The sequence below is a fragment of the Amblyomma maculatum genome, chromosome 10 (assembly GCF_055883805.1).
Source record: "Amblyomma maculatum isolate TAMU_Amacu chromosome 10, ASM5588380v1, whole genome shotgun sequence".
In the NCBI taxonomy this organism is placed as follows: Eukaryota; Metazoa; Arthropoda; class Arachnida; order Ixodida; family Ixodidae; genus Amblyomma; species Amblyomma maculatum.
In genome coordinates this window covers 25588770-25602071 of record NC_139353.1, presented here as the reverse complement: position 1 = coordinate 25602071, position 13302 = coordinate 25588770, and the positions used below count along the sequence as shown (strand labels likewise).

The 13302-nt window shown below is 48.2% G+C and overlaps 1 protein-coding gene across 1 annotated transcript in view; it reads left to right on the top strand.

Annotated features, from left to right (window-relative positions):
- The first annotated feature begins 8803 nt into the window (after positions 1–8803).
- LOC146175928 (homeobox protein six1b-like) overlaps positions 8804–13302 on the top strand; it is a 62600-nt gene continuing 58101 nt past the window's right edge. Inside the window, exon 1 of the mRNA XM_084582296.1 lies at positions 8804–9997. Coding sequence (XP_084438422.1) covers positions 9405–9997 — 593 coding nt within the window. The 5' untranslated portion in view covers positions 8804–9404. The remainder of the gene's footprint in view (positions 9998–13302) is intronic.

Genomic DNA, 13302 nt, shown 5'->3' with positions numbered 1-13302 from the left:
TGTCCCGGCTTGGCTTCCTGTTGATGTACAGAATTTAAAAAAATTTCTAAATGGTCTGCAGCACTAGGAAATAAGAGGACATTGCCAAGTGTTGTTGGAGTCATCCGGGTTCGATGACAACACAGGATATACTTAAATCCAGAAAATGCTCTCTCAACTCCGACTTGTGTAGATGGCACAGCCACCGCTATTGTAGTTATTACAGTTATGGGCGCCGAAACTTCTCCTCCCAAAATTTCAAAATACTCGAGTCTGCTTATTCTGGGCACCTTTTCAAGTGTGCAGAGCAAGCTCTGTACTTCTTCAATTTTGAGAGAACTGTCGCTGTCACGGAGTCCTTGCAGGCAGTCTTCTCAATACCGTAAGAAACGCTTCCAGCTCATCCTCAGATTGTAAGCTCTGCTGCTGCTTGTAGCGGTACTTGATCGCCGCCGCCATGCATGCGGTGACCAAATACTGTTTTGCTCGGCACCTTTCCTCGCTGGTCAGTGTGAGCGATAATGAGGGTCTCACGCTGCAGTTCGCCGATTGCTCAATTACTGCTATTCCCTCTTCTGTATTTTTTTTTTCTTTTCTTATTGCATAATCGCATTCCTTCGGCCTGCTTAATTGACAGCGTCTCTCTCCCTGCGCTTCAATGTTTTGAATCGAAAAGCTTCACTAGGCTAGTCAACTCCGACTCTCGCGTGTGCTCCATCGTTAGAAACACATATCAAGCCCCGCTTTAACAAAGCCGTATGAACGTGTCTTAACGTGAATGCAAGGGTCCTGGCAGGCTGAGTCAGACATGCATAACCGTCCCATGTGAAACGAGAGATCCAAGCTGGCAGCTCCTGCCAGGGAACCACGGTCATGGACACGGACACGGCACACAGAGACAAGCGGTTAGACCTGGCGTAGTATTGCTTTCGCAATAAAAGTCACAGCTGCGCATGCGCAAACCTCGTGACGTCACAGGAGAGGCGCAGGTAGCCGGAGCCGCCGCTGCCGCCGCAACCGTCGCCGCGACTCCGCCGGTTGACCGGTGCCGCGCGCTTTCACCGGGCTGTGTTTATGTTTATACAGAAGTGTAACGGTGATGATGATGTGGAATCAAAATAAAGTAAATTAATCGTTTAGTGAGCCCATGTCTGGCCCGTGCTTAAGGACGCCGGTATAGGCGGGGCTTGGTCCATCTAGTTATACTCTAAGGTGTTCTAAACTCCGATACTGCACTCACTTTGTCTAAAAGAATAAAGTTTCGCTTTCACACCCGAGTCAGCATGTGTGAAGACGGGTAACCTTACGGTATTCAGCACACGTGCGAAATCTTATAGGAAGTGTGCCACGGTCAAAAAAGGGTTTAGCATCTCATCGCCGCCAAGTAAGCATTCCTGGTGTTGATAAAAACAAAAACAAATCAGTGAAGTAGAAAAGCCGGAGGGGGTAGTAGAATACGCGGAAGAGCAGCCGAGCTGACAGCCGACCCAGAGGGAGAGGGAAGAACGGTTTGTGCCTTTGCCGCCTCCTCTGCTGGAGGCGGCAAAGGCACGCCGCGCAGCGTGTGCTCGCGGCGCGTCTGCCGGGGCGCGTTCTCCGACGTGCTTCCTTTGCTCCTGCTGCTCCAGCCGCGAACGAAACGACACCACCGAGGAGGCGGCAGCGGCCAGCAGGAAGGCTGGCAGGCAAGCGTTCGAGCCACGGACCGCCAGAACCATCACCACCACCACCGCTGCTCTTCTGCCGGCGTACCCTTGAAAGTAAAAATGCAGAATGAGAAAAACAAGAAAAGAGAAAGCAGAAGGGGAGGAGGAGGCAGAAGAAGCGACCGAGAACAGCGGGGAAGAAACCCGATACGTCTCCAGCTGGGTCGAAGCTGGGGCGCCGAGGCGTCCCCCTCCTCCGTTCTCCTCCGTCTTTTCTTTCTTGCTTGAAGAGTGCGTCTTTTAGTGGCTGTAGCTAACACCACTCGGTCGGGGGCTGCGGCGACGAAGGTCCGACATGGCTTTTCTGCAAACGCTGCGGACTGGCGCCGATGGTGATGGCTGTTGATTCCCCCATTTTGGGCGACTGCCGTTGCTGAACCACAACTAGCATCGAAACCAGACACCTACGATGCTATCTACAATTTTACATAGAGACTCTGCAGTTTGTAATGACATTTTGCTATGGGAACCGAACCAGTGAATAAAAGTTGCACTAGGTACTTGTAATAAGAATTGTTGAATGCTATCAGGTGCTGCAAAGGGGCTGCACAGACCCCTCTTACCTTCCTTTCAATAAAGAAGGTTATGTCCCAAGTCGAAAGCAAGTAAACCGGCTACAATTGAGTTTCGCTTAAACTTCCACGGTTACGGGGCGTTGCAAATATTCTTGGATGAGATGTATTTCCATGGTGTGGAAAGAAACGCTGGTTTTTGGGTACACATAATAAGTATAAAGGGGTTACGAGGGATGACCCCGGAGGTTGACCATGAGTTTTCAATAACCTCCTAGTATCATCGGTGAGACAAGAATCTGTCAGTCCACAACGGAACCCTTCGAAGCAAAGGCAACAATACTAAAGTACCAGCTAACTGCGGCCAGGTTTCTTTTTTTTCATTAAATTATTGTCTTATTGGGTCTTTCGTTTTCTAAAGGAGCGCCAGTTCTTTTTAGGTTTGTCTATGCTATAGTGGTACTAGATAAGAGCGCGGTCGCTTAGCTATGTCGCTATTCTGCAGTTTAAAAAGAGACAGATAAGCGAAGGAAGACAGGCACCGCAAGCAAATCTCGAAAGAGGGCGCCTAAACGACATAGCTTGACGGCTCAAAGACTTCCACGAAGTGTCGACGGAAGGCGCTCATCGCAATAAAAAAAGAAGACGGTAGGAGAGGAAAAAAGAGATTAAGAAAAACCACTACTTCAGAGAAAGAGAGTGAGAGACAGCTCGCTGCAGAGCCGTAATGAACCATCGCAGATGTCTTCCGTCCTTCCGACCGGGCTACCACCAGCACGCTTCTCTCGCGTCGGACGCAAAACACGGGGCCCGAGGAACAGAGCAAGCGGCAGTCCTGGGTCGGACGCTGGCCGCCAGTTAGCGCAAGCGGGCAAGGCAACTGAGGAATGAGCGAAAGAGAGAAGCAGGGAAGGAGGAGGAAAACCACCAGGAGGTACTCGTCTTCCGACGCTCTTTACACCTCTCGCTTCCACCCCCTAGATGAAACGAATGTTGTTTAGAGCCCTACTCTGTATACACTCTCTCCTCCCCACCTCTGTGTCATCTGGTCCGCGGCTCCTCTATCACACAACCACATGTGATTGCGCGACATCACGAGCCTACTGTAAACTGCAGGTGTCAGGAATTTGGCCTGTGATTGCGATTTGACGTTAGGGCGGTGTACACTAAAAGCCCGTGAGCAGTTTCGGCTATCATAAACACCAACAACACCACGTGACTTCCAGACGTGTGGTCACGTGACTACGAGCCCCCCTCGGTTTGGCACGAGCGCCTGCTACAGCGGTTCGCCGCCACTCTGCGGGAAACCGAGCCTCGCTTATTATTATTTTTTTTTTTTCGCGAAGAGTGCGTCTCTGTTTTGGAGGAAGTAGGGGTGACTTGGGAAGGAGGTTGGAGAGAGAGTTTTTCCGACAGGAAAAAAAAAGAAAATAGAAAAGTCTCGAAGAAGAAGGCAGTGCTGTGCCGCAGAAGAGTCGGATTACTCGAAACTTGTTCGCAGAAAGAAAAACACGGATTCAGAGAAGCCGGGCGGCTGACGCCGCCGCGGGCCGCGTTTACGGATATGGTAACGGGAGGACGACAACGGGCGCTGCCACCCGCGCCACCACGCGCGGCACCCGGCGCCGCGACTTTGCAGCTTCCCCGACACCGTCACCGCAAGCGACTCGGGTGTCAGATTGTGTCAAGCATAATTTTTATTTTTTCATTCCTTCTATACACTGAAGTTAATATGGGTTGACTTCACAACAGAACCTTATCGGTGTGAGGCTGACGAATAATATTTATTACAGCTCTATAGGGGCATATATAAACGATGTCACCTGTTTCACTACATATAATTCCTGAATGGTTTGTGTTTTGGGTACGCAAATGGGTACCACAAGCGGAGCCTGTCAATGCCGGATGTGTGTTCTTATTATTTTGCATTTATATTTTAAGTATAAATAAGAACGTCGCAGAAACTGCGTGTGGCCTATATTGCTGATATACTTTAAGACATAAAAAGCAGTCCCAACTATATCATTCATACATACATACATACATACATACATACATACATACATACATACATACATACATACATACATACATACATACATACATACATACATACATACATACATACATACATACATACATACATACATACATACATACATACATACATACATACATACATACATACATACATACATACATACATACATACATACATACATACATACATACATACATACATACATACATACAATTGTATGATTAGAATTGTAACACTCTGTACATAACTGCATATCTACTGCACGGTATATATATATCTATTGTATTCTACCACTCCCCTCTTAAATGCCCTCGGGCCTTGAGGGTAAAATAAATGAAATGAAATGAAGCGCATACTTAACAATGGTGGAAGATATTTAGTTATGAGAGTGCGCTTAGGAAGAATAATGGCTTTCTACTACAGTGGAGCCCTTACCCGACCCTACGTCCCCAAGTTCGCTCCCTCGTAGCTTCTATAGTCTTGGTATATTTGCAATTAAATGTGTTGGGAATGTTTTCATGGTAGAAGATTAGCACCAAAAGAAGTAAACAAAAGCTCAGACCTGCCATTGCACGATTGCTCAGTCCATATTGCCGCATTCTTATTCACTCTTGTGGCGCCGTCATGCGGCCGGACTGGATTACCGACGTTTTAGCTGCCTTAGCCACGCTAGTGACCTCGGCGTTTTTCGTAGGGGTGTGCGAATATTCGAAATTTTCGAATATCGAATCGAATATCATAATATTCGATTCGTTAAACGAATCAAATAGTGGAAATTGAAAATTATTCGAAACTGTTCGAATATCTTCGCAAATTTTCGAATAATTTTCGAATACTTTTCGAATAACTGGCACGAATTAACGTCTCTGATAAATTGCAGATGGATTGGAGAGGAGAGCAGTCATCCGTTTGGGGAGTGTTTAATACTTTGGTATCATCAAAACACAATGAAAACCTTTGCTCTTTGATGCAAGAAATGTCCAACTATCTTGAGGCCCCTGTGTTGTCTCGTGATAGCAGTCCATTTCAGTGGTGGCAAACAGAAGGAAAAATCAAGTATGGAGCTCTTGCAACCATGGCCAGAAAGTACCTTGCCATTCCGGCTACCCAGGTGGCAAGCGAGAGACTCTTCTCAACTTGCTCCAACACAGTAACTTGTCGGCGGGAATCACTTTCATCGGACAGTGTGGAGCACCTTGTTTTCTTTCACGGCAACTCAGTGCGGTCGAACCTTCCATAACGTTTCCCAACAGACCTGCTGTGCAATTTTACAGTCCAGAACCATTTGTTGGTGAATATCCCTAGTTACATTATGATGCACAAGACTGCCTTTATTTTGTTCCAATAGTTAAAACACTTTTTTTACGTATAGTGCTGCCATTGCAACATGCCCAGTGTTCCATATACTCATTTAAATCTTTGTGAAATGCGCTTTGTTTCTCTGCATCTGCACTACTTCTAATGTTCCACCTTTTGGGATATCAAATTTTATCTTTGTGAATGGTCGTTTCTCATAACTGTTGCAACAAGTTTCAGTCCTAGTCATTAAAGGCTCAAATAAAAACTGCAGATTAATCTAGACATGTATCTGCATTTTCTGTGTGATTTCCCCGCAGTGTTAGAGCCTTAATCTAGTCAAGTACTTTAAAAAATTTTGATGACTAGTCTGAGAAAGTCTTGTCTTAGTTGATGTGATGTTGTTTGACTGATGCCATGTTGACAGTACTCAATTTCTAGTTGTGCATTCTTGTAGTACCAGGCTGTACTTCTACCAAGTTGCATCTAGTAATTTTATTAACTCATGCCAACTCCACTTGACTTTACTGAGTGCTATTTTCTTTTGCTTGTGGCTCTGTGCAATCTTTTTGCTTTTAAATACTTAGACTTTATCTCGCCTGTAGTCAAGGTTGACGCAGCTGTACATTGTTGTGAACTATATATCAAACAGCATTTTGAATAAAATTGAATTTCAGACACTTTTTAATGTTTTGTAATCAACGTACAAATGATATGAACATAACTTGCAGAGTATTCGATTCGTATTCGATTCGCTGCTTTCACTATTCGATTCGTATTCGATTCGCTTTTTAGCTACATTATTCGTATTCGATTCGGTAGCAAGAGTGCACTATTCGTATTCGATTCGGTTTGGAAAAAGCACTATTCGCACACCCCTAGTTTTTCGTCTTCCTCTCTCGAGCTCCGGCAAGTCTTGCCGCGTCCCAGTGTCGCGTCATCGTGAATAAACTCACCTTCTAACCTACGTTGGCTGCGCTGTTTGACGGTGACAATATTATATGCATGCAGTTAAGAATGAAACAGTCCCCTATGAGCGCGTTCGAGACCCTACAATTGATTGACATTGACATGTTAGACCACAATTGCACCCCATAAGCGAAACAGCCCCCCCCCCCCCCCCCCATTTTATCTTTTTTTCTTGCTGTACTTAGTAGTTTTTAATAAAAAGGGCAGTGCATGTGACAAAGCCATTGTATTTGTTCAGTGCGTAAGTCTTTAAGGGTGTTCCCAAATTACAAAGCTAAACGAAACTCAGTAACTGCTTCTCGACCTGCTGATCGAATTAAGTTAAAGACGAGCAGGAGGTAGATATGTACTCCAGCAACGTCCCCCATCTACCGCAGCAATGGAGAGGGGCGCTGCGGTCGCTTTGCGATCAACTCACGCTGGACCGGCGATTGTTCGGGCCCACTTCGCAGTGCAGTGCGCCCGCAGAGTTTTCCAACTATCTATATCTAGTAACGTTACTGCAGCCTTGGTAAATACTAAGCTTATTACCTGACGTCAAATGAGTAGAGATATAAAAATTTTGGATCCCCCTTTTTTTTGTGTGGGTTTTTAAACAGTACGCAAGAGAGTAGTCAACAGAAGTGACGGCGTGAAATTCACCTACAATTTATATTTCAATTATTTTCCTCTTTCAGTTTGCGTTTTCAACCGTCGAACGGTGGCTTCAACCCGTTCTAGTAACTTTGGTTGGCTGTGTCGCCCACAAGCGAATTGAGAGGACGTGAGCCATGAAAAAAAAAAAAAGAAAACGTGCGCTGCAATCGCAGGTTACTCATTTTCATCCCATTGAATCGGCTTATGTGAGAAATGGTGCGAATTAAAATGAGCAAAACATCGACCATGCCGTGTTTTTGTGTCTCTCATGTGACCAAAAAACCGTCAGTGTCGTCACAGCTGTCGTTCGGAGTTTGAAACCAAATCCGAAACTACACGAGAGAAAAATTAATTGTAGATAATTTACAGCTTTCAGCGCAATCCACGTGGCTGCTCATATTTAATAATGCTATGCGCCATTCGAAACACAAAACCAACATCTAAAATTTAGTATCTCTGCTTCATTAACACTCATAGTACATTTGCTCTAAATACGTATGTAAAAAAACTAGACGAACCATCCATGAATGAAGTCGGTACTCCGCGGCGACAATGCGGCCTAACCGAGCAGAGTCGCTGTCGAATTTGGTGCTTAAACGTAACACAACGTCCGAGGAGAAGTGAGAGAGAGTATTAGCCCTGTAATCATGGTTACATACGATACGAAACGCGAGCTCCGACAACGACGCCATTTCATTCACCGCAGCCGAAATCTTACTCCCCGGGCGGTTCCGCTCTACAAAAAGCCCCGGCGGGAGCGCCAAGCTGCCGCGACCACAGAAGAGAGTTGGTGGGTCCGTTGGCGGGTCCCACTTGGGCGAGCCACATCTCTGTACGTGTTTTCCGCCCGCTAACAACACGAGCTCTTGGGCCTGTCAGCAGCACACACATGCCAAGCCGGCAACTCCGAATTCGCGTACGAAACGAGCCGACAGAAAGTAAAAACAAGCCGCAAACACAGGTGACAGGGCGACAAAAACAGGCGAAAGAAATCGCAGGAGCGGATGGTGGCAGCGGCGCCGGAGACGCGTTGAAGAGAAAAACGCCGCAACGGGGCAGGCGGAGGGAGTGGGGGGAGGCGGAGCCACGACGGGCGTCGCTCGATCGCCATAGCGACAGCCAATGGGAGCGAGCCGCATCAAAACCACCGGGTAGCGAAACCGCATCGCAATGTCACCGCGGCGGCGATTTCGTATCCCCCCCTCCCCCTGCCACCATCCCCACCCTACACACCAGCCGCGAAACCGGGACAGCCTGACGGCGACGACGCGGAGCGGTTTTCATTGCTTTTTTTTCGTACCCGAGGGTGCGAGTGCGTGCGTGCGATAGTTACAACGACGACAAAGAAGGGGACGACGACGCGTGAAGCTAGAGGGAAGGAGAAGGCAGCGGGCATCGATAGATTAGTATTAAAAAGAAGAGAGAAAGGAGGAAGCTTGATTCGTTGAGAGGAGGGCGGTTAACAGGAAAAGAAGAGAATATCGAACGGTGCGTGAACGCACGGAGGGCCACTTCACCGCCGGGCACCGGAGAACCCGCCCCAACCGTCGCCGCCCGCCCAGCGAAAGTCCCGCCTTTAACTCCCCTACCGGCCGACCCCTGAAACGGAGGGTTAGAGGAGGAGGACGCTGGAGGGTAGATCGCTGCTGCTGCCGCCCCAGCAGCCGTCGCCGGACCCAGAGGAAACCGTCCGCGCCGCGAAAAGCCGCGTCAGTCCGTAGCAGCGAAGGTTCCCCTTCGCAGCAGTGGTGCAGGGACGGGCGCTTCACTTCCGCCCGAAAAACTTGGCACTCGCGGTTGAGATTCTCTCCTGGTTTGTCGAAAGCCGCAGAGTGGGAGAGAGGAAAAGTGAGAGGTGTAGGAAGAGGGAAGAAAGATAGCAATCGCGAGTGGACGGGTCGAGCGTAAGCGTAGAAGTGATGTGCCGTAGTGCAACGGCTCAGCAGCGGCATCAACACCGACGACGACACCGACAGCACGACAGCAGCAGCAGCAACTGCAGCGGCGTCGGGAGCGACCGTGGCGGCCCGTGCCGTTGCAGTAGCCACCTGGTATCTTCTTCCCTCACGCTGTGTTCGCAACGGCCACGGCGGCGTTCGTGAATGTGGCCCCGGCGGTGTTTCCGCGGCGACATCGAGCACGGACCGACCAGCGAGAAGACGTGTCGGCGGCGTGGTGTTCTGCTCCGGCGAGTGCGGTGATCCGGCCGGGCTTTGCTTGGCTCCCAGCCCACCGGGCTGAGTTGGCGGCGGACGCCCGTGGTGCATGTCCATGCAGTTCGGGCCCGCGGCGTCGGCGGCCAGCATGCTCCCATCGTTCGGCTTTACCCAGGAGCAGGTGGCATGCGTGTGCGAGGTGCTGCAGCAGTCCGGCAACATCGAGCGGCTGGGCCGCTTCCTCTGGTCGCTGCCGGCCTGCGAGCACCTACAGAAGAACGAGAGTGTGCTGAAGGCCAAGGCGTTGGTGGCCTTCCACCGGGGCAACTTCAAGGAACTGTACCGCATCCTGGAATCCCATCATTTCTCCGCTGCCTCGCACCCCAAGCTGCAGGCGCTGTGGCTCAAGGCGCACTACATCGAGGCCGAGCGGCTTCGGGGTCGGCCGCTGGGCGCAGTTGGGAAGTATCGGATTCGTAGGAAGTTCCCCCTGCCCCGCACCATCTGGGACGGAGAGGAGACGAGCTACTGCTTCAAGGAGAAGTCGCGCAACATACTGCGAGAGTGGTACGCGCACAACCCGTACCCGTCGCCCCGCGAGAAGCGCGAGCTCGCCGAGGCGACGGGTCTCACCACCACGCAAGTGAGCAACTGGTTCAAGAACCGCCGCCAACGAGATAGAGCCGCCGAGGCTAAGGACAGGTAAGCGCCTTCGTTCGCCCGCTTCTTCCTCCGTGTTGTTGTTGCACACATGCATCACATTATGTACACTGTTTAGTTTAAAGTGCGTTGCTATAGTTTCGTATAACAATCTAGATGCACTGAAAATGTGTGCAGACTACAAGAAGGTTGCTGGCATAAGGCTGGTCGGCAATGCCACCGTATAGAGAGACGTTGCTTGAGCTTCCACGCGGTATACACTATAAGGATGAAAACCGCTAATCATGTTCCAGTTCTACGCTTTTTATTGCTGAGCTAAATGTTTAAGTATCTGTTGGAAGTCGTATACATTGCCTACCATTATAATCGGACTGAAGGAGGCTGAGGTGGATGCATCAACCCGACACCGAGCTACAGACTTTTCCGTCCGAAACTGATATATCGAACAGCTCCGGGGAAACATACGACTTGTTCTGAACAAGAAGGCGAAACCGCCCCAAAGAAGGGGTGCGCGAAAATGCGGTGCATTCATGGACATTGTATATATATTCTCTGTGTCGTGTCTTCCGCCTCAGCAAGTACGGTGCTGGGATCGTATACATTTGAGCTCTTAATTTCCAACGAATCAATAAGCTTCGGGATAGGAAATGCAAACACCTGCTATCTACAAGCCTGGCCGCCCAAGTGTGATGCAAAATCCGCTTACGTGCCCTTGGGTTCTATGTTTCGGACATTTGGCACATGACGTCAGAGCCCTGTTTAGAACCCATTCTACCTGTGTCAAATGCTTCGATATCAGAACTACAGATACGTTATTGCCGCGTTATCGCGCCCCCTATTAAAGTATTTTTATTTAATCGGAAGAAAGGCTTTGTTCACATGGTACGCGTCTTGACACTCTGAAAGATCAATTAAGAAGCAAGGACGCGATTTGGTATGTGTGAGGGGTCTCTGAATTCGATATATGATTGCAACTGTAAACGTACGGAGACCTGCTTCGTAAAATTGTTACATGCAGCGTGTGTTCAATTTCGAAATTAAGCATCATCTTCTGTATTTTTTTTATCTGGAGTAGCTGAATTAGATATATTTCCTTTCTTTTTTTCCCAAGGCGCAGCTGGTTCCACGTAAATTAAGGGCTTACTTAATTCATTAGAAAACAGTACTATACGGAGAGTGCATTGTGCTCAAGTATAGGTCTATAAACATAAACTTCATGGCTGAAACTAATGTTATAGTTGCGAAAAAGTGCTCTAAATGTTGTCCCTTTCTTCAAGTATAGTTTCGTGAACGTTAATGCACGTTAGGAGGCATCAAGTCCCCACGCCGACACGGTCGTAAGGAAACACGATGCGAGGTTGTCGCGTTTCCCAAGCATCCGGCGAGATGTGGAGACCCCGCGCGGTGGTCAGTTTCATTTTTCACTCGGCGAGCCCCCGTTTCGAAACATTTATCTTTGTCGTCTTCCGGTGCCGCGTTTCTTTATCTCGCTACAAAGTATATACACCTCAACGCGAAGTTTCATCAAGGACAGCATGGAGCGTGCGTCTCTCCGGAGATATGCTTATTCGGGCTATTTTCTCATAGATATGCAGCACTCCAGCAATCTGTTCAGTTCTTTGCTACCCCTTCGCACGCTATAGTTAAATGTAATAGTAAAATGTCAGCCCTGATTTGTATATGCACCGATGCATGATACACAACTATTCTTGCTTGACTCAGCTTATACCTCCCGTATTTACTGAGACATCATGACAACACTTGATTCATATATGAATGATCACTATGAATAATCACGTGTAACTGATGCAGATTTTCTCAAAGTGAGAGGCACGAAGTAAATAAGTAGATGGTGGCAATCTGAAAAGGTTAACAAATGAAACAGGCCACTGTATAAAGCATGTTTACGACTCAGTCGTGATGTTAATCGGACGAAACTCTACGGAGCAATGCGTCTATATATGGGAAATTGTGTCGGTCGCCTCGCTGAGCCTTACAGAGAGGCCACATGATTTGCATTTTTTATACATGTTCCTGTTGATGAAGTCCCATCATTCGCCGGACGACAATCAACAATGCGAAAGCTTGCATTTTCTGGTACTTGTACAAGACTGATTCCCTCCACCCTCGTCTCCTCCACTCACACTCGCATATATGTATATACGTTCAGCAGAAGCGTAATTCTCACAGAAATGACACCGCCGCTCTAAAACCGAGGCCGTTCTGTTTTGCCATTATACAGCATGAACTATATATGTAAGCTTGCAATTTTGCGCCAACAGCATGCTGAGTCGTCGCCAGCAGCAATACGCAACAAATTTGCGGTCACAAAATCTTGTCATGTGTGGTCGGGGAGTCTGGAACTGTGCCGTTACAGTCATATCTTGGAGGGCACAAGCGAACACCATTAGCGGTTAAAAACAAAGTAGAAAAAAAATTGGCCTGGGCCTAATTTCAGCATGAGAAATGCTGATACGTTCACACAGTGTCAGGTTGGATGTTTGTATATATAAAGGCGGAATTTGCTTTAGGATCTGTCGTTGACTGCTCCGCCTTACCCTCTTAATTGAATCAAGGTGATGTACACCACCGCTTCAACAAGGTTATTGCCCTCCGCGAACCTGGGTATATGATTATTTTCTCTTTGTGTGTGTGTGCGTGTGCGTGTGCGTGTGCGTGTGTGTGTGTGTGTGTGTGTGTGTGTGTGTGTGTGTGTGTGTGTGTGTGTGTGTGTGTGTGTGTGTGTGTGTGTGTGTGTGTGTGTGTGTGTGTGTGTGCGTGCGCGCGCGAGGGGGGGAGGGGAGGTGTTTGTGTGTAAAACAGCAGTGCATGATACAAGGATGGTTTTAAAGGCAGATCACACAAACAACTGTGTACGTTTAGTTTACAGAAATCATTCAAGGGATTACAAGGTATACAGGGAGAGCGGAATTAAGACGGATATGAGTAAATATAGGACAACGAACAGAGAAATATCTTAACTTGCACGTACAGAAAACACATTAAAACAACTGACGTTCACTAGACGCATTGGATAAGTTTTCCAGTGTTTATCGATTGGGATGCACTGCTTACAGATATCGATGTCAGTGCCGTATAATTAATACGCTAACAGAGACAATGCATGCTTCTGGCTTTGATGAGCTTTTGGTGAAAGCGAGCATGTCGTGTTTCCTTGTTTAACAACGTCGTCATTCAGCGACCGAGTCGATGCGTAGCGGTCTCGGACCGAACGAGGAAGCGATGTCTTCACTTGGTCCACAGATACGCATCAGCCGATGATGGAGCGTCCGCCGGCTGCGGTCACGCCTGACTTTTTGGCACGGGAGAACTGGCATCCCCCAGCA